This window comes from Mesoplodon bidens, assembly GCF_964165515.1.
Source record: "Mesoplodon bidens genome assembly, chromosome: 11".
In the NCBI taxonomy this organism is placed as follows: domain Eukaryota; kingdom Metazoa; phylum Chordata; class Mammalia; order Artiodactyla; family Ziphiidae; genus Mesoplodon; species Mesoplodon bidens.
Window position 1 is genome coordinate 96029176 of NC_138167.1, and position 22554 is coordinate 96051729.

Sequence of the window (22554 nt, forward strand, 5' to 3'; positions counted from 1 at the left end):
GCAGGCAAACTAAAATAATCTAAAAACACACTTATACAAAGAAAAATGCTGGATAAAACACAACTGAAATGATGTTAAATGTATAATTGATCTTGTGAGAAAAAAATGGGGTGGAGGGTAACTTCTCCATACTCCAGAAGTAAAGAGAGAAATAAAATTCAGAACTTTAAGTAGAGGAAGGGAGGATGGGTCCCAGTAATCTTGGACCTGATATTTAACTCTTAAGGAAATGGAAAATGAAAGTTGGTCCTTCTCAGGGCAAGGAATTGGGAAACCCTTAACATGGACCTCCAAAAAAATCTCCATCGTCAGTTGAAAAGATGGACTACAGCAGAGGTCAGCAATCTTTTTTTGTAAAGAGCTAAATGGTAAATAGTTTCAACTTTTCTGGCCATACAGTCTCTGTCACAACTACTCAACTCTACCCTTGTAGCTCAAAAGCAGTCATAGACAATATGCAAACATATGGGCAGTAAACTTTATTTTCAAAAACACGGGAAGCCCAAGGGTGTAATTTGCCAACTTCTGGACTAGAAGAAATCTGCTCATAGTACAGGGAGATGCCAGGAAAGCTTCTCTTAACTCTGTGGGATCTCTGATGAAATAAAGTATCCTCTGAGAGATCAAATTCCTGCACAGGTTTGGTATATGAATTTACATTACTTTTATATTTACATCATTTTTGTCTTAGAAAGCCCAAGCTGAGAAATTAACATCAAAACTGGCCAGTGTTACTCCTGGAATAATAGGAAAAAGTTTTTTGAAACCACTGAGGAATGAAGAGATGGAGAGAATGATGCTCCTGAAACCCAGGTCACAGAAGATTCTAATGGGGGTAAGGGGAATGGGCAGTCTTGATAAAGAAAGATTAAATCATAAAAGAAATTATAGAACAGTAAGGAAAGGAAACAATCTACTATGCGTGATAACAACAGACATCATAACCAGGAAGATTCGAGCCCTAAGAACTTGAGATAATAATTGCCTGTTGCGTAATTTACCTATTTACCTACAAATCTGTGTCACTATACCACATAATGCTTTCCCGTACTTTCTAATATTTAGGACATTTCTATAAGAATTTTTTCAAATGTTTCAGATTATTTCTGTTGCATATTTCAAACCATACAACTACACTCTAATTTTGCTTATGGTAAAAATAGTCAAAAGCCATTGGTCTTATCCAACAGAGCTCCAATTTTAAGAAATAAAGTATTTCACTTTTTTTCATGTTTACACATTATAATAAGTCAAATAACTTAAGCAAATATTGACTTTTTATTTAAAAATAGCGGTAATTACAAATACAAAAATCTCTAAAGTGTTATTTGATCATCTTTATCAGTGACAATGCCATCATACTCACCACAGAATGAAATCTGAACTCTGAAATCGATGGGAACACCACGCTGGCCACAGAGGTAGGCATAGTGGGCAAGAGCATTGCATAGGCAGGCGCTTCCACACTTGCATGCATCATGGCGGCATAGCTGATAGTACAGCCCAGGGCTAATATGGATGTGGCAAGGAGCAAAGAGCTCTTGGTGGATAACATCACAGTGTGCTGCATATCCAACTAACAGACAAAGAACCCCATCAGCACTTCATTTACTAGTCTAGCTAGTATCAAATACCCCTAAAGTATCAAATTCCAGCACTATCCAAGCATCTTGCTTTCCTAGAAATACACTGTACTGCATATTGTTTTCAATAAGAGCCAATATTTTCAGCTTATACTTTTTTTGGTTTGTTTTTACTTTCGGTAATATTGCTAACAGTACTTATCCATATTTAATATTCTTCTAACAAAAAAAAGGAAAGTATTGTGTTATACCTGAATAACTTGAGCAACAGAAGGGCTAACTGACAGAAGTGGCCTCAGTTACCCCATCGCCTGAGGACCATCTTAGGAAATCACCCTAATTCTGCTATAAAGAACTGATGAGTATTAGAAGGTTTATCTCCCAACATCCACACACAATAAAAGCAGTGCCAATTGTGGATGTTATGGCAATTCACTGGGATACACAATTATCCAGGAAGGACTAGGAATCATCTCACTCCAATGGAGTCTCTGAGGTAAATGGTAATGAGGTAGATGCCACATAGTCATTAAATGCAATATCTGCACAAGGTGTAGTGCACAATGTCTGGTAAATATTAGGAGATCAATAATGTTTGATAAATGAATCTATGACGAATACGTGAATAAATGAATAATGAATAGAAACTGGTAATGGAACATATGCTAAAGGCTATGAGCTATCACTACCAAGCCATTTGAGGGGACGTGTATAGTAAGTTCTTGAAATGTGTTGACTTTTCCTTGAGAATGACTGCTCAGATATAATTCTTTATGGGAGTAACCAAGTTTGACAAAACAATCTGGATTTCATCTTTCTGAAAAAGCCTCGTCCTGTGATTTCTTGGTGCAATGGACCTTGACTGCATTGATTTCTTCACAGATAAAATTAATCAATCTTTGAGTTGTCATTGTCTTTGAGAGACAAGATGAGCTGCTAGAGATCAGAATTTTTTCACTACTGAGGAATTATACTGAACTTTTTCTGTGGAGCTTTTTAAATATATTTATTATTGGAAACACATGGTAATTATCTAAGTAATTACCTGAGTATTATATATTTTTGCATAGTTATGCACATAATATATGAAAACAAATGACAGACTATAACAGCATACTATTAGCAGATATACTCCTAATTCCCAGGACCTCCAAGCAAGAGCTTTTATTGCGTGTCCTAAAGATTTGTAGATCAAAAAACATTCCTACTGACATTAAGTGAAAGGATGACTCAGAAAATCCTTGTTTAAAAATATCCTTCAGAATCCATATCAGAGTTGACTTTCATCTATTTATTTTCCTTTCTTTGGGGATCTTTTTGAATTTACCTATTTGAAATTAAAAAATAATAGTTCATGGCAAAGGTGAAGAAAAATAATATCTAAAATATATATGTCATAGAAGACATAAGATATAGGGACAAAAATGATAAAAAATATATATATAACAAAATGGTAGGGAATAAAGGAGGTCATTAAAGAAACAACCAGAGAAAATTAGAGTAGAGTCCAATTGATAATTAGAAGTTGGCCTAGATTAAAAAAAAAAAATCACTAAAAGCAAGATTATCTTGTCTTCTTTCCAGGACACGAAAACTGTAAGTTAATAATAAGGACCATAGAACAATAAACAGAATCCTTCCAAACAACCACTACAAAATCCGGAAACTCTACTAACTTCTCATGGGTACTCAATCAATATTAATTATGAATTTTTAAAACTACATAAAAACAGTAAACTAACCAAAATAATTAAAGGAACAAATTTAAATTATAAAAATATCTATTTAAACACGCACATTAATTTTCTTTCACAAAGTGATTTTGCAAAAAAAAAAAAATACGCCTTCTTTTATCGAACAGTAAAATAGCCTTTCACATGGTCTGCTGTGGCTTTAGTAAGAAAAAAAAATGCAGCCAAAAATTCTTCGCATGTGAGTTGCACTGTCATTGTAAATTGGAACTCTATGACCATCTCAAATTGTTACACACCTGATGGCACAAAGCTTCTCTGGATCACTGGCTTCCTGCTTATGAAGCCATAATATGTTCTGTGAGTAGGAACTCGTAGTGTGACATCAATAAACAGGAGAATTCACACGCACTGTCACACTATGGAACCGAAGTTGAATATCCCAAGACTATACGAGCATTATTAGAATACTTCCAGAGACTTTTCTTTAGCATTTAAATAATCTGAAATACCCAAAATGCTAGCTCACATTTGGGAACAGTTGAGGGATTTCTGAACACCTAAAATAAGTAAATTTATGAATGCAGAGTAGTAAATAAAAGAGTCATTTTCTGGAGTTCTTTTTTAAAGTAACCTAGATTACATAAAGAGGCATGTGTATTAAATAAAAATACATAAAGAATGGCATCAATTTTATCATAATGAAGAAAATCAGAACTTAAAATCACTACCTAATTTTACAAAATTGCAGTAATAAAGAGAAATTTTTCCTAGGTTTACATGCAGAAAGACTTACTGTTTTGTTGATTAATGTTGCAGGGGTCCACCATAGGAACATGAACAGGTGCAAAACAAGTGGAGGAAACTCTCCATGCATTTGCATGAAGTTGTGGGGTACCTTCTATCATGCCTGATGGAGAACTAGAAAGCAAATATAATATTCTCTTAGCCTCTCCCATTCATTTCCTTCCTTCAGAGTCTTCAAATATTGAAAAAAGAGAATACTACTTTTTTAATTTACAAAGAAATCTTACAGCTTGAAATGTTTTATTACATTTTTAAATATACATGGTGTTAGCTTCCTATTATTAAGACTTTACAATGTGTCAAATTGTGGACATACATGGTTTTATTTAATAATCATTTCAGCCTTGTGAAGGAAACACCATTATCCCCATTTTAGAGAGAAGGCAAAGCAGAAGCTTAGAGAAATATTAATGTCCACTCAGCTGCTAAGTGTCAGAGGTGAGATTCAAACGTAGTTCACACCACTTTGATGAAATAACACTCACACAACCAAAGCATGAATGCGTGTGCTTTAGGGAGGTGGAGGTAGGGAGCTCACGTGATTCTTTTCAGGGTAAAGACAAATGTCCTAAAGAAGAAATAGTCTACACCGCTGGTTCAGTATTTCAATTTTCATTATGAGGCCTGACATACTGAGGTTCCACTGTGAGGTTGGGCAAACAAACCAAGTGAAAATTAAGGAGAAATGGTATAAGAGGCACTCTTGCGGTACGCGGGCCTCTCACTGTTGTGGCCGCTCCCGCTGCGGAGCACAGGCTCCGGATGCGCAGGCTCCGCGGCATGTGGGATCTTCCAGGACCAGGGCTCAAACCCGTGTACCCTGCATCGGCAGGTGGACTCTCAACCACTGCGCCACCAGGGAAGCCCTAAGAGGCACTCTTCACCCAAGTTTTCTCACTTCTTCAGTTCCCTCAGCAAACCAAAATGGAAGAGAAATATCTACCCTTCAGGCTTATAAACCACAACAATGTTTAAGAGCCAGACACTAAAATGTCCCCTCCAGAAGTCATCAAGATTTAGTCAGTCATCAGCCAATAGTGAGCGACAATCCCTGTTGGAGCTATGCCAGACACTGTCAGAACTACTTAGAGAATCGAGTTGGACTAGGTTTCCTGTAGGAAGCTTTGACCAAGCAAAACTTCACTAGTGCAAACCATAACTGCATGAATTGCTACAACACGGCCAAATAATAGAGTAGCATTTATCTTCACTCTCTTAGTGTCCAAATAAACATAACTACTTTGCCTACCATTTATCTCAATCACCAGTATGAAGCTATATGGAGCTTCTCACCACAAAGACAGGAGTAAAAGAGGGAGCCACACAAGCTACTCCACCATGCTCATCCCTTGTAGCCACCTTTTCCTTCTTTTTCCTATTCCTCAAAATGAAACTATTCTAGAAATGTATAGAATTATAACAAACCCAATCCGAAATCTAATTTTGCTCCAATGAGAACACGAAGACGCACAGAAATTGCATGACTTGCACTAGCTCTTTTCATTCTTTCCCTCTCCATCCCTACAAAGCACAATAAAATAGGTTAAGGTGATAGATGTACTCAGGATTCCCAGGAGGAACTGACTCAGAGCTTGGCTCTCTTATTTCATTTAATTCACTTAAAACAATAAATACCAAAAAAAAGGAGCTGAAATGTAGACCCATTTATTTATTGCATTCATTTTATAAAATAGCCTTTCAGTTCACCACAGTTAACTTACTAAAACAAGGCATACAAAATAAATTTTCAAGTAATTAATATTTTCCATTCATTATGTTTGCAGATTCACATTAACTTTGTGATGCAAGGAATTTTAACTGCTTATGCTGGAAAGCTAAACAATGTTTGAAAATTATCTCTGACTCTGAAATATTATCCTGCACTGTTATCAGGCCTGAATGTTTATACATGGAAGAGACTGGTGCCTTAGAAAGAGGCAGACAGATCTGCCATCTGTTAAACATTGACTACTAACCCATTCTGACAAACAGGAAGAGAAAAGGCTTAATGTCTCCTCTGCACATCTTAACCAAGTCACTTAATATAGTTTCTATTTCACAAATGGATAAGAAATCAATATTCTGATCTACCAATAAATGAAACAAACAAACAATGTATATATGACTGATTCACTTTGTTATAAAGCAGATAATAATAATAATAAAATGCTTTGCTGAAATCCTTTGGAGATTTCAGGGTTTTTTGGAACACAGGCCACCCCTCTCCTTGCTCAATCCTGCAATAAACCTTTCTCTGCTCCAGACTCCAACCTTTAGGTTTGTTTGGCCTCACTGTGCTTCAGACACACGAACCTGCATTCGGTAACAATCTGACCAGCTTTACAAGCGTCCCCTGATAATGTGTCAGATATTCAAGTTTTAGGGCCCTGTCCCAGCTCTATGGAATCAGCAACTCTGGTGGGGCTCAGTGATCTCTGTTATAACAAGCCCTCCAGATGATTTTTATTCACCTTAAAGTTTGAAAATATCTGCATTGTCAGCTGGCCAAAGCGTCCACCAGCAGGTGAAGGGGAGTGGCGCCTGGAAAAGATAGGGAGTAGCCAAGGCAAGTACAGCAGCATTTGCCGTGGTAGTAATGGAGGAAAAAAACCCAAAAAAACAAAAAAAAAACCCGTAAATGACCTAAAAGCAAATTAATTACACAGGATAAAGGTAAAAGAAACTCTCTTTTAAAATTAAAAAATTTAAATGCCCTTTCTCCTTGCTGATCCAAATTCTCTTCTTGGTGCCACATCAAAAGTCCTACTACCTCCAGGGCTTCCCTGGAGGCTCAGTGGTTGACAGTCCGCCTGCCAGTGCAGGGGACACGGGTTCGTGCCCCGGTCGGGGAAGATCCCACATGCTGCGGAGTGGCTGGGCCCGTGAGCCATGGTCGCTGAGCCTGCACGTCCGGAGCCTGTGCTCTGCAAAGGGAGAGGCCACAGCAGTGAGAGGCCCGTGTACCACAAAAAAAAAAAAAAAAAAAAGTCCTACCTCCATTCAGTTCAACTGTCTAGTGCATATAAGGTATTATGCCAGTTCTTAAGAATATAAGGATTAAGGACACAGTCTTTATTCTCAAAGCCTTTGCAGTTTTAAGTGGAAACCAGACAGATAAATGACAAATTTTCATAGATAACAGAGTCAAAATTAACTTTGATGGGATACAAACTCACTTTTTGAAGCAAATAATGACCGAGTTGGTTTGAAAAATAAATAGGAGTTAATGGGGAAGATTAGGGAGGGCACAGAACCCAAAGCAGGAAGAATAAGCAGAAGTGGGGTTTTTTTGTTTGTTTTGTTTGGTTTGGTTTGGTTTTTTTTTGCGGTACGCGGGCCTCTCACTTTTGTGGCCTCTCCCGTTGCGGAGCACAGGCTCCAGACGCGCAGGCTCAGCGGCCATGGCTCACGGGCCCAGCCACTCCGCGGCATGTGGGATCTTCCCGGACCGGGGCACAAACCCGTGTCCCCTGCATCGGCAGGCGGACTCTCAACCACTGTGCCACCAGGGAAGCCCCAGAAGTGTGTTTTTAATGGCATTTGGAGAATGGCTTCTCCAGGAAACGCTGCCCACCTACCCAGCCCACACTGACCTACTCAAAATTTTGCTTTGCTTCTAGCCACAACCACACAAGTTAACACTCAACTTTTCGAATTCACCTCAGTATTTTTATACATGTTGTGATTAATACCTCGTCTAGAACAAATTATTTCTGAAAGAGGGTTGTCCCCTCCCAATCCACAATATAAGCTCCTTGAGGATGGGAACCATGTCTTACTGCCTTTATTGTCCCACAGTGCTTAGCACAATAACAGGCGCTCAAAGCATTTACACTAAGTTATACACCATGTCTTATCACATGTAGGTGAAAGTGCTTTGTTAATACAAGGGATATAAATGTATTTTATTGCTTTTTCTCCTAATGAAACACCAACTATCATAAAATCCAATTGACTTAGATGCCACAATGTTGCTTTAGAGATATCATTCATACTAAATGATATCAATATTATTACAGTATAATTTACTATCATTCACACCAAATGATTCTAAGACTTTTTAAAGGCAGCAAAATTTTTTTCACATAAAATACCGTTAAGATTGATAGGATAGGTGGCAGAGAGAATAACAGGAAGTTATTCTGTGGGTAGCCTTCAGGCTGAGTCTCACTACCTAAATCCAAAGTCCAGCTCCACTGTATCTGAGCTATGTGACTGAGCTATTTATTTGTCACTTTGGTGCCTCAGTTAGCTTCCTTATCTATAAAATAGAGATACTAATCAGGGGATTGCTACAAAATTTAAATACAATAATCCATATAAAGCTCTTGGAACAGTGAGTACTAAGCTATTATTTGTTAAGTAAACATTTTTAATGTAAGAATTTGTATCCTCTAAATTACTAGTCATTAAATTATGTTAGCTATACAGAGATCATACTTACAGAAAATCATCCCTTATGTTCCCATTAAATGTGCCACACAGACCCAACGTTCTTCTTTTCCACGCACTAGTGAGCTGAATATAAACTCTTTCCCCATCTATAGCAAACAGAATCTTTAAACCAAACGTGGTTTTTAGAAGAATAAATAAGGATGACAGAGTCTGAATTTCAACAATTCCTGCAGGAAAAGAACATACATAAATCAGCTTTGAGACTCACAGACAGTGTTCTGAAATGTTAATGTACAACATCGGGAGTCTTCTTCCAAAAGACTTCTTCCCAGTCCCTGCTCCTGTGCTCCGGGGCCAATTTTCACCACCTTGTGCCTGTTTTCTTTTCTTCCATTTCCCTTTTGGGCCTTCAGCAGATATTTTTAATAGATTGTCAGGTGCACATGTAATTTCAGTTGGCAAGCATCTCATGGTGGGGGTGGACAGTCCTTAGACATTTGAAATCTGATCTCTTTTCCTTAACGTGTGTGTGTGTGTGTGTATGTGTGTGTGTGTGTGTGTGTGTTTTCCCACGAATTGGTCATGATTCAATAAGGAAGGGGCACTTTTTCAAAAATTCCCCATTCCTTTGAAACTGTCAGCAAAAAGGGGAGCACAGCACTAGAGAAGCACCATTTTATGAGACGTCTCTAGAGAAGAGAAACTTGTGCTCAAGACTGAATTTGACCTTTGCAACCAGAAGAGTGGCTCCTGCATCCCTGTCACAATTCCTGCCATCAGTCTGGTCACCAACCCGAGAAATCTGAGAAGCATTCTTTGATCGCTTCATTCCCCTTGTTCTCCTTCCCCAACCAACCCCAATCCAACCCATCACCCAGTTGACAGCACTTTTTGTCTAAATCAAATTGCCATCTGTTTTCCTCTCTCCATCTCTACTCTCACTGTCTTGGATCAGTTTCTCCTCATTCCTTGTATGCCCTCCTCTAATAATATCCTAACTATTATCTGTGTCTCATGTCTAACTTTTCTCAAAGCCATTTCCATAGTGTTGTTATAGTAGTCTACCAAGAAAAAAAAGACAAAGTTAGTCTCCTCATTAAAACTCATTGCTTATTTGGTTGAAACATATGACATTGTCATCTTTGTACATAAAAATGGTCAAATAGGGCTTCCCTGGTGGCGCAGTGGTTCAGAGTCCGCCTGCCGATGCAGGGGACACGGGTTCGTGCCCCGGTCCGGGAGGATCCCACATGCCGCGGAGCGGCTGGGCCCGTGAGCCATGGCCACTGAGCCTGCGCATCCGGAGCCTGTGCTCCGCAACGGGAGAGGCCACAACAGTGAGAGGCCCGTGTACCACAAAAAAAAAAAAAAAAAAAAAAAGGTCAAATAATAACAATTGCATATTCAATTTCATATCAAGTTCAGTCAACATCCTGGCACGACACTGACTGTGACCATGTAATTTATAACACAATTCAAGACATTTCTGAAAGCAAAACAGACTGTTATTAGTAACTATACTGGAACACAGGCATGAACAGGGCCTCCCAGGAAAACCACAAAGTATGATGCCCTGTCTATAAGGCATTCCCCATGGAATTAGGAGATACAAACTACTATGTATAAAACAGATAAGCAAGCAGGACATATTTGTACAGCACAGGAAATAACAATCACTGTTTTGAAGTAACTTTAAATGAAGTACAATCTATAAAAATATTGAATCACTATGTTGTATACCTAAAACTAATATAATATTGTAAGTCAACTATACTTCAATTTAAAAAATAAGGTCTTTCCCATTCTCATCCCCATCTCTTTCCCTCTTCTCATCTCTGGACATTCTACACTTACCCTCTTCATGCTGCAGCAATGCCAAAGTAGTTACAGTTCCCCCTAAACATACTGCATAGTTCTCCTCTCTGCTATGCTTAGAACACTTCCCCCATCTCCTTCATCCTGGCAATTCCTCAGCTGTAAATGCTCAATGAGATAGTCCCTTCCTTAAGAAAATTTCCTGACCATACCTGCACGGTTGAGTGAGTTGTACCTAATCATTTAGACCCCCAAAGTCCCTATGCATATCTTTGGGTTTATCATATTTTTAAGTGGCTGTTTACTTGTATCTTTCCTCTTCCAAACTCTAGTCCACTTGAGATAAACACTAGGTCCCATAAACATGGCCGTCTCCACCATGTTAGTCTGGCTGAGGAGCTGGCAACACATAGTCCCTCAATAAATGTTAGGTTAGTCGGCTAACGGGAAAAGACTCCATTGAAGTTGTGCTGCTGTTGTTGTTCCTGTAAGAAAAGTACACCATCAGCATTGCTTCTTACCATTCAGACTGAAGCCCTGGTTAGGACTGGTGAGGATCTGTCCTCCCCTACTAAGGGTCACTTGTTTGTTGAAATCATCCTCCAGAATTAGAGTTACAGACTGAAGGCAGACCAAGCCAAGGTTCTGCATAAAAATCAAATTATCAATTAAAGGAGTGAGAGAGAGAGAGAGAAAGACATAGAAAGGGACAGGACCAATGGGAGAAGGAAATGGGAGAAGATGAGGAAGAGAAAGGAGAAAAGAAAGGAGAGAGTGCACATGGATAAAAATTTATGGTATATAGAAAACTTGAGAATAAGCAATATAATAAAGTAGCTATTACATCTTATTGTGAATCTAATGTAGTCCCATTACTAATAAAATATATCTTTATGTAGTGCATTAAATATACCATATACATACATACACTTTACATAGATTATTAAATAGAAATGTTTTCAATAAAGTGCCAATAATTATGTTTTCCGTAGTGCATAATTAAAGTATCTTTCCAAATTCATTTGTGGTATATTAAATATTTTAAAAGCTCAAGGTAGAAAAGAACAAAGAGAATTACTGTTCCATGCAGAAGGTTAACTGAGACCTGACATATTGCAAAAGAAAAAATTAAAATTAAAATTTAAAAAAGCTAACAAAGTAGACTAGAATTTTGTTGGAAACAACCATTTTATGTTGGAATGAAAGTAGAAAAAAAGATTTTGGCAAAATTTTTTTGACCACTTGATTTAGAGAGAGATGAATGAAAAATCTGGGTTTCTTTGTTTACAAGTTATTGATGTGCTTATTTCAAGATAATGTCTTTAAAATAAATATTCCAGAATGCTAAAACATCCATCATATCTATTTAGAATGATGTGTAACTTCTTAAATTCTGTCAAAAATCACCTTTAAGATAGCAGTTTGTAAAAACAGAACTACCATATGACCCAGCAATCCCACTACTGGGCATATACCCTGAGAAAACCATAATTCAAAAAGAGTCATGTACCACAATGTTCATTGCAGCTCTATTTACAATAGCCAGGACATGGAAACAACCTAAGTGCCCATCGACAGATGAATGCATAAAGAAGATGTGGCACATATATACAACGGAATATTACTCAGCCACAAAAAGAAACAAAATTGAGTTATTTGTAGTGAGGTGGATGGACCTAGAGTCTGTCATACAGAGTGAAGTAAGTCAGAAAGAGAAAAACAAATACCGTATGCTAACACATATATATGGAATCTTAAAAAAAAAAAAAAAAGGTTCTGAAGAACCTAGGGGCAGGACAGGAATAAAGATGCAGACGTAGAGAATGGACTTGAGGACACGGGGAGGGGGAAGGGTAAGCTGGGATGAAGTGAGAAAGTGGCATGGACATATATACACTATCAAATGTAAAACAGATAGCTAGTGGGAAGCAGCCGCATAGCACAGAGACATCAGCTCAGTGCTTTAGGACCACCTAGAGGGTTGGGATAGGGAGCGTGGGAGGGAAATTCAAGAAGGAGGAGATATGGGGATATATGTATATGTATAGCTGATTTACTTTGTTATACAGCAGACACTAACACACCATTGTAAAGCAATTATACTCCAATAAAGATGTTAAAAAAAAAAGAGAGCAGTTTGGAAGTAACAAAAAGCTTATTGTCTATTGTGCAGTCATGAAATGTTCCAAAAACCTATACATAAACAAATACCATTTTTAAGAAAGAAAGTACAATAAATATGCACTATTTAATCTAAGATATATTTTTAACATATTTTAATAACTCTGAATTTATTTTAATATCTTACATTTTAGCAGATATTTAGATTTTTAGATATTTTAATATCTCTGAAATCAGGATGCATGATATTAATAGTATAACAGATTAATCATCAACATGTTTTCTTTCTTTGTAGTATACAGAATAATGATGCATCTTAACAATCAACGGTGTCTTATTTTTGAAGAAAATAACTATACCCATTCATGTTACCGTTCTTAACCAAGATAAGAAGTTTGAGTCAAAAAAAATGAACATTCCTCTGGTCATTCTGAAATGTTCTTACCTGCTCACAGTGAGCTTTCTGTAAAGTAATTGTGAATTTATCTTTTCCAGTTCCTTTTACAAGGATGTATTGGCACATTCCAATGAAAGAATAATGTCGACCATCAAAAGTAGTAAAATGAGAATCACCTACAACAGAGCATTGAACTACCAAAAAAGAAGAAGAAGAAGAAGGAGGAGGAGGAGGAGGAGGAGGTGGGGGGGGTGGAAGAAGAGGAGAAGGAGGAGCAGGGGGAGAAAAGAGGAGCAAGGAGAAGAAGGAGAAGAGGAAGAAGAAGTAGAGGAGGAAGAAGAGGAAGGAGGAGGAAGGGGAGGGGGAGGAGGAGGGGGAGGAGGAGGGGGGGAGGAGGAGGAGGAGGAGGAGGGGGAGGAGGAGGAGGAGGAGGGGGAGGAGGGGGAGGAGGAGGAGGAGGAGGGGAGGAGGAGAAGAAGAAGAGGAAGAAGAGGAAGAAGAGGAAGAAGAAGAAGAAGAAGAAGAGGAAGGGGAAGGAGAAGAAGAAGGAGAAAAGGAGAAGGAGGAAGAAATTATGTTTATTCTTAAAAAGAAGTAGGTCAACTTAGGATAAATATTTAGGTATCAAAAAGAATAACTAAAGTGTTTAAAATTCATTAGTTTGACAAACTTACTAAATTATGTTATTCAATTTAGTTTAATATTTATTAAATGATAGCTGTCCCACATATTTTTTAGAATATTTCTATTATTTTAGTAAATTTTTCCCAAAGCTGTCTGCTCAGAGCTATCATTTATTCAATTTTCCACTATCCTCTTAATATCTGGATTTAGAAATCATTGCATTTATATGAGATGACCTTACAAAAATCAGTGCTAGCTTCCTCCTCAGTTTCAAGAAAATCAAGACATTGTCTTTAAAAACATTTAAAAGGATTACCTGGGCAGTCATGCTCAGTGCAGTTCCAAACTCCACCAACACATACACTAAATGAAATGATAAAAATATTAATCTAATTGTATAGAGAAATTGTATGAATATTTGCAATAACGTATTGGTAAATGTACCAAAATGTATCATGTTTTTTAGGTTCGGAATAATCTGACTTGAAAAATATCTCTCCAAAAGTTCAGTTAACTGATAAATTTGGACTGGCAAGCACCTAAATTATTATTTATTGCATGCCATATTTTAAAATCAATTAGTCAAGAACAAAAACACTAAGCAGAGAACTTCTGTTTCTGTCCTTCCCTCATTGCTTAAAACAAAAAAGGTCACACACAATAAAGTATTTACCCACATCATTAGAGAAATATATATAGAGAGAGTTACGATTAATAAGTTAACTCATCTACTAAAAATTTTAAAAGTTGGCTTTGAGCATCATCAGACATTAAGGAGAGAGAAAAGATCTTCCCTTTGTAAGATAAATTCTGCCTTCTACCATCAAACAGGTATGAATTTTGGAGGACAGAAGCAGTCTCAGAATGGCAGGAACTCAAATCACTATCTAAGAATAGGGTTAGTTTTCAATTGCATTTCAGTTATATACACAGACACCTAAGGGAAAATTGCCTAATGACATTTACACCTCTGTTTCTTTTTAGATTGCCCTGAAGGGATTTAATCTTTGGCTATAATAGCCTTAGTTAGCTAATTTAAGAAGAATTTCTAAAAGTCTCTAATCATGGCCAAAAATTGGATAGTCACTTTTTAAGGTACTCAATAGAGAAGGCCAAGAGAACCATCAAGTTCTAAGAGTAAAAGTTTGTGCAAGTTGGTGATTATGAATAACAAGACAATTCAACAGTTCATCACATGGATATAAGATTTTATAGAACTACCAAGGGAAGTGAGGAGAATTACATCATAAAAGAAAATATAGATGTTCCCCCCACCACCCTGTCCCTGTAAGGCTTTAAATAAAAGGAAAACTGTGTCTTGGAATTTTTGGAAGAAAAATCAATAAAAAGTATATTTCTTTAAACACATGTCATGGTAAAATGGTCAACTAGTCAAGTATCCAGAAATAATTAGATGTACATTAATCACATACCATTCAGTACATTCTTGTTCAATTTTTGAACCAACTGAATAAGCTAATCCATGAAAATTGCATGGGCAATTTTCCAAGGAGATGCAAGTCCCATTTTCCATTATGAGGCCTATTTAAGAAAAACACATATCAGATTCACAAAAGAAATCATAAAGATTGTATTCTTTGAATATAATAATTCAACCAACTTTTATTGAACACTTGCTTACACTAGGTGCTGGAAGTAACAAGTTTCTTTACTTTCAAGGAGGTTACCGACAGCCTGGCTCTGTCTCCATCAGTAGCTACCTTATAAGGGTCTATTTCAGTGGTTTTCAGCTTTCTTATCCCATGACTCGCCATCAGAAATTCAAGATTCACAGTACAGAATTAGGGCAACTAATGTCTCTTTGCTTTTGAGGGAAAAGGGGAGAAGAGGGAGAAAGTATATTCTTGGTTATATTTCTGTTTATGTCAAAGTGAGAGATTTACACTATCAGCACACAGATAGTAAAGAGCCAAGCAGTGCTTCTCAAAGGGCTAGTACAGTAGAACTGCATTTAGTACTTCTCTCTAATGAGGAAAAGTGGTCGAACCAGTGTTACTAAGCACACTGTTTGATTCAGCTGATCTGTTTTTCAGAGTAAGACTCTCTAGATGAAGGAAGCATTGACTTATATTTTGGTGCATGGAGTTATATTCTGGTGCAAACTCCTTATCTCATCATTGGCTGGTAACAAACAGTTTAGGCCTGACACGGGTCCAAAGTACTTAGAGTAGCAGTGACAGAACAATGGACTGAGGTCAACGATCTGATTCCAAGTAGTCCTCAGTCATATTAAGTGTATGACAGTGGGAAAATCACTTAACATCTCTGGGATTCTATTTTTTTTTTAATCTGTAAAAATAAAAGGGTTTGAGTAAATCCTCAATGTTCTTATAAATGTCTATCAGTATAGCAGATTTAAATCTCGTTTCTATCACTTACTATGTTACTTCTAATTTCAAATATTAAAACTACATCAGGACTAAAATCTTGTACTGCCAAAATGTGAAGGTTTTTTTTTTTCTGAACTTGATTTCATCTTTAAAAAATGAACGTATATAAATTATTAAATATCTTTAAATACTCAAGAGAACAAAAGATCTGCCATGGGTAACTTCAAGACAAAGTTCCAAACTTCCAAGGAAATTTACAAAAGAATAAGCCTTTTACTAAAGAAAAGCAGCCATTCCTTCTAGTCACTTCAAGGATCAAATCCTACAAGGACAGAAAATCACATCAGCCCTATTATCCTGAGAGATGACATTAAGACATGATTCTTGGATCACAGGGGTAATAGTTTCCAGGAGTGGAGACATGGTTTCTTTCATGAAGCACTTACCATCCGCGCAGTAACATCCGTCAAGACAGTGGAGATTACTCCCAAGACATTGATCCTCAAATGTGCAGGTTGGTGGGCAACAACTGATACAATCCCGATGGACAAAGCTGTCATCACATTTATCAACTAAAATGGGCAAACAGGCGAGCTGTAAATCAACTTTATTCAACACTCAAAAGGATTACAGTGGTTTTTTTGGGTTTTTTAGAATTTTTTTATTGGAGTATAGTTGATTTACAATATTGTGTACATTTCAGGTGTACAGCACAGTGATTCAGAGATATATATTATATATATATATATATATATACACATATACACATATACATATATATATTTTTTCTTTTTCAGATTCTTTTCCCTTATAGGTTATTACATAATATTGAGTATAGTTCCCTGTGCTATAGTAGATCCCTGTTGGTTATCTATTTTATACATAGTAGTGTGTATATGTTAATCCCAGCCTCCTAATTTATCCCTCCCCCACCTCCATTTCCCCTTTGGTAACCATAAGTTTGTTTTCTGTGTCTGTGACTCTCTTTCTGTTTTGGAATAAGTTCACTTGTGTCTCCTTTTTTCTTTTAGATTCCACATATAAGCAACATCATATGATATTTGTCTTAAGAAGATGTGGCGTATATATATATATATATATATATATGTATATATATATATATGTATATGTATATGTATATATATATACACACACACACACACACACACATGCACACACACAATGGAATATTACTCAGTCATAAAAAAGAATGAAATAATGCTATTTTCAGCAATATGGATGGACCTAGAGATGATCATACTAAGTGAAGTAAGGCAGACACAGAAAGACAAAGATTACATACAGTGTTTTACAAGTATGCAAAAGTTTACCAATATTATTGCATCAATAACAAGTCTTTGCAGTTCATTAGTTCTGAGCACTAGGGTAAGTTTTGAGTACTAGGATAAGCCTAAAATTAATAGAATTGCACAGGGCTGGAAAATAATGAAACATACTGCATGCTGGAAAGTCATCTCGCCAGTCTCGAATAGGGTAGCCAGCATGGGAACAGGCTCTAGCATACTCGGTGGCTGCTCGACAATAGGTCTCATCATCGTGAGTTCTGAAAAGTGAAAAGACAGATCCAATATATCACACAGGAAATATTGACAGAAACCATACCTTTGAGCTCCTGATCTCGAGAAATGCTGAGTATGTGGTGAATATTCTAATATTAGCTGATGTCAGCTTGTATATAATACATTATAATATGTTATGTACAATAATGCAAATATGCAGAAAACAGATAAACATGGGATCCCAGCTAAAAAGGCCTAGGTAAATTGTTTCATCTAAGTCTATCAATAATTTGGCCACTTTTCATTTGATTCAAGGGAGTACCTATACTGAAAAAGATTTCTATTTTAACTATGACATTCTTCCCAGAATCCTTGTATGCATTTTTTTGTTCCCATGCAAAGCATCCTAGATCTTTCAGAATTTAACAAATCTTATTAGAACGATAAAATTCTATCACAGCAAAAACAACAAATACGAAAGTTATTTCTAAGATACCATGCTCTTGATAGTATACATGCTGGAATAAAACCAATACTAATAACCTGCAGAACTTTTGAAAGAGTAAATAAATAGCATTTAATTTAAGTTTTAAAAGAAGATTTTTAATTCTTTCAGGTTTAAATTACTAAAGTTAGTTGCTTTTATAATGCTGCCAAGAGTGAATAACCTCTAAGTATTTTCTTATAATCGCCTTAGAAACTCCTCCGAACAAATATAAGAGATCTGCCAATTCCCGACAAGATTAACAAGGCATCTACAAAATAAACAGGGTTTATAAGGTAGTGGGCTTGTTTTTCAACCCAACTGAAACTCAAAATTAAATAGTTAAATATTTTTCAAGATAATGACCTTACGAATGTTGTATTTTGTGAGCCTTAGCATTTTCAGTATCTCTGTTGTAAAAGCCAAAGCCACCCATCTCAAATTGCACTTATCCTGTGCTACTGTAATTGAGCCATGCAGCTTATGTAGTCCAATTAACTGAGCTTTAGAAGGAAGAAAAAGGACTGAGCATATAAACTTCAGAAACTCAGAAAATATTCTAAACCTCCGAATAAGAAAAGTCTCTGGAAAACAAGGTAAGTTAAAACTGTTGAATTCCTAGAAAGACATTAAATCTATGATTTACTTTAAATATGTGCATTGTTTCCTACAATTAATGGAGGCTCTGAAAACTAACAAAGTAACTGAATATTGGCTTTCCAACCCAATGCAACTATTATTCAAATAGCTACTATTTACTGTGACTATGTTATGCTAGGAATTGTACTGGGCATATTACATTTGGCATTGCATAAAAACAACAATCGGGCAAGAAAGAAATTATTATTGCAATTTACTGAGGGGAAAATAAGCTTATTTTTCCATTTTGGATGAGAACTTTAATAGGGAAATGAGCATTAAATAACACTTGTTTTTATCAATAAATCAATGGATTTGGGTGTAGCAAAATTAGAAGCATTTTTCTTAGAAGCAGAAACACGACAAGTTCAAGGACGGGTCATGTATCATCCTTCAAATTCCAACTCAGCTGTCATCTCCTCTAGGCACTACCTGATAAAGTTAGTAGTTCTCTCCTCCACATTCACGGCACTTTGCATTTAAAGCATGTGTAATTGCTGAAGGTCTGTTTCTCTGCCCCATTAGAACCTGAGGTCCTAGGACAGGGACTATTTCTAAATTGTTTTTTGTTTCGATGGCCAACAGACACATGAAAAGATGCTCAACATCACTAATCATCAGGGAAATGCAAATCAAAACCACAATGAGATTATCACTTCACACCTGTCAGAGTGGCTGTTGTCAAGAAAAACAACAAATAACAAACGTTGGCGAAGATGTGGAGAAAAGGGAACTCTAGTAAACTGTTGGTGGGAATGTAAGTTGGGGCAGTCACTATGGAAAAGAATGAAAGTTCCTCAGAAAACTGAAAATAGAACTACCCTATGACCCAGCAATTCCACTCCTGGCTATATATCTGAAGAAAACAAAAGCACTAATTCAAAAAGATATATGCACGTCAATGTTCACAGCAGCATTGTTTTTTTTCATCAGTAGAAGGCATTCATTTTTTTCAGCAACATTTATCAAGATCAGGGCCAGCTTTATGGGAATGTGACCTGTGTAGTCAGTCACACAAGGCCCTGCTCTTAAAAAGGCCCTTCACTTAGCTGCACCCTGTACTTGGTTTCACGCTCTGTTGTCACTATCTTGAAATTCTCAACAGTGTTTTTAACAGGGGGCCTTGCATTTTCAATTTGTACTACCCCCTCCCCCCAGATTTATTATATCCCAAATGAACTAACTGACATTCTGACATAATTCAGGCTAAAGCACAGTCAGCCTACCCAGAATAAGCAGAGTAGGGTAAGAGATAAGGCAAAAGGCAAATTCAGATCTGCTGAGAATAGTCAAGTTGTATGAAATAAGATCGAGCAAAAATTCATACTCCTTACTATGAGCCTTAAGACTCTAGGTAATCTAGACCCTGCCTACTGCTCTAACTTCATCTCCTCTCTCTCTCCCATTCACCATGCTCCAGCAACACTTTTTTTGTGTTCTGTAAACACCCCAAATTTGTTTTGCCATAGTAGCATTACTTACAATAGCCAAGATACGGAAGCAGCCTAAGTTTCCATCACAGATGAATGAATAAAGAAGATATTATGGAATATTATAAATGAAACATTACACAGCCATAAAAAGGAATAAAATTTCACCATGTGCAAAAACGTGGATGGACCTGAAGGGTATTATGCTTAGTGAAATAAGACAGAAAAAGAAAATACTGTGTGTTTTCACTTACATGTGGAATCTAAAAAAATTAAAGAAATGAATGAATATAACAAAACAGAAACAGATTCACAGAGAACAAACTAGTGGCTACCACTGGGGAAAGGGATGAGGGGCAGGGCAAGATAGGAGAAGGGAATTAAGAGGTATAAACTACTAGGTATAAAATAAGTAAGATACAAGGATGTAATGTACAGCAGAGAGAATATAGTCAATATTTTATAATAATGTTAAATGGAGTATAATTTATAAACATATTGAATCACTATGTTGTACACCTGAAACTAATATAATATTGTAAATCAACTATACTTCAACAAAAATTTTAAAAATAAAATAAAATAAATTAAAAATCAACATAATAGGGCTTCCCTGGTGGCGCAGTGGTTGAGTCTGCCTGCTAGTGCAGGGGACACAGGTTCGAGCCCTGGTCTGGGAGGATACCACATGCCGCGGAGCAACTGGGCCCATGAGCCACAACTACTGAGCCTGAGCATCTGGAGCCTGTGCTCCGCAACAAGAGAGGCCACGATAGTGAGAGGCCCGCGCGCCGTGATGAGGAGTGGCCCCCATTTGCCACAACTAGAGAAAGCCCTCGCACAGAAACGAAGACCCAACACAGCCAAAAATAAATAAATAAACAAATGTGGGGTTTAAAAAAGATTTTTTTAAATCAACATAATAAATTGTTTCTATTTCACCAAGATGTGGCACAATGCTCAACTCGGAATAAACCGTCAGAAAATGTGTTGAATTGAATTCAATACACTTTCATAATCCAAGCAGGAAATTAATTTGTGTGCAGCAGATTCACAATTATATAATCATGGTATAGGATCCCTGTAGGCAGTCCTTTAACATAAGAAATGAAGAGAATCTCCTTTAGGGGAAAAAGAATGTAGGTAGGTATAGTCCTGGGTGAAATATTGAGGGGAGTGAAAGGCTAACCCTGGTACCTTCTCACTTCCATTTTATCAATGCCCACTTATTCCATTATAAAGCCCTTTCTTTGGTATTACCTGCCTGCTCTGCCCGGCCTCTTCACCTCAGATATGTATCTTAAGTTGTCAGCTGATTTCAACCAGTAAAAGGTGTTCCACCATCCTGCTGTTTTTATTTGCCCTAAAGAAAGCAATTAGGTTTTGAAATCCAAAGCCTAAATACATCAAAATTTCAAAAGACAAAAATGTTAACTTCTTAATGATGAAATTTCAGATGAAGTAGGTATGGCCAGCTACTTTTCATGCCCAGTTCCCTCTTCTTTTTAGTATTAGAACCTGCAAGTTTTTGCTGGGCATATGGCTGCCCAGCCAAGGACAGCATTTCTCAGCTGTCCTTACTTCTAGGTATGGCCCATGTTTCTAAGTTCTGGCCAAAGGGTTAAAAGTGAGCATGTGCATGAAACTTCCAGATCACTTCCTTAAAAATGCTGACAGCCCTCTATTTCCTTTCTCCCTTCCTAAGGGTTAAAATATGAGCATGGCAGTGGTGAACCAGTTTTGACAATGAAACTGAAAATAATACCCTAGGCCCTGGGGGATGACATAGCAATAGTATCACTGAGTCAATGGAAAACTCATGGAGTAGACACATGGTCTGAACCCAGGACCACTTGCCAGCTTGGACTTCATATGAGAGAAATACAAGCATTCAAATGAATCGAAGCCACTGATACTTTGGCAATTGAAGCAACCAAACAATATCCCAACTAATAAATGGCGAATGACTTCTGGATCTGCCAAATGATCCTTCACTTCAGCCTACTTGAGAAATGAGTGCTAAAGATGATAAGACAAGTGAAAAGACTGTTGGAGAATGGTCCCAGAATGAGTCATCATGGAATAAGAACAAATGTTAATTCCATATAGATGGCTAAATAAGGACAATGGACTACCTACAGAGATCCTCAAAAAAGAGACTAAGTGACAGAACAGAGATAGAACAATATAGCACTTAAATGAAAAATAAAACCAAATAGAGGACAGAATGCTGTAAAATATAAAGGTCAGTACTCAATATTTTAGGCAGAGGGAATGCTCTTTCAAAGCTCCTGCATTAGTTCAGAAATCCCTGAGACGATACATACAAATAAAGGTATAACTGTACTTTATGCAAAATTAACAAGTTTCCCAAACAATCTCATTTAATACCTGGAAAATATTATTACATTCATTATTTTTATAATAATCTTAATTTAATTAAAGCAGAGTGATTATAAATAACTTCACACTACCTCAACCTTTCCTCTCTGTTTTCACTTTTGATAAACTTAGACCTCTTAACAAGCTACCCAAGATATAATTTCAGTGGTTTTACTCAACCAAAAATTAGTTTGGTCCTTTACAGCAATGTTCCCATGTACCATTTAAACTTCTTGGGATACTTAAAAGATGCAAACATAAAAATTTCTTGAGATATTCTCGAACATTCAAGATAACTAATCACATACACTTGGT

The 22554-nt window shown here is 36.9% G+C and overlaps 1 protein-coding gene across 1 annotated transcript in view; it reads right to left on the reverse strand.

The window, feature by feature from the left end:
• Positions 1 to 22554, reverse strand: part of OTOGL (otogelin like) — a gene marked incomplete at both ends in the record, with an annotated part of 149058 nt that overhangs the window by 95299 nt on the left and 31205 nt on the right. The window contains 9 exons of the mRNA XM_081250255.1: positions 1367 to 1576; positions 4071 to 4195; positions 8526 to 8703; positions 10813 to 10936; positions 12858 to 13003; positions 13750 to 13796; positions 14867 to 14975; positions 16231 to 16356; positions 17242 to 17348. Coding sequence (XP_081106381.1) covers positions 1367 to 1576; positions 4071 to 4195; positions 8526 to 8703; positions 10813 to 10936; positions 12858 to 13003; positions 13750 to 13796; positions 14867 to 14975; positions 16231 to 16356; positions 17242 to 17348 — 1172 coding nt within the window. The remainder of the gene's footprint in view (positions 1 to 1366; positions 1577 to 4070; positions 4196 to 8525; positions 8704 to 10812; positions 10937 to 12857; positions 13004 to 13749; positions 13797 to 14866; positions 14976 to 16230; positions 16357 to 17241; positions 17349 to 22554) is intronic.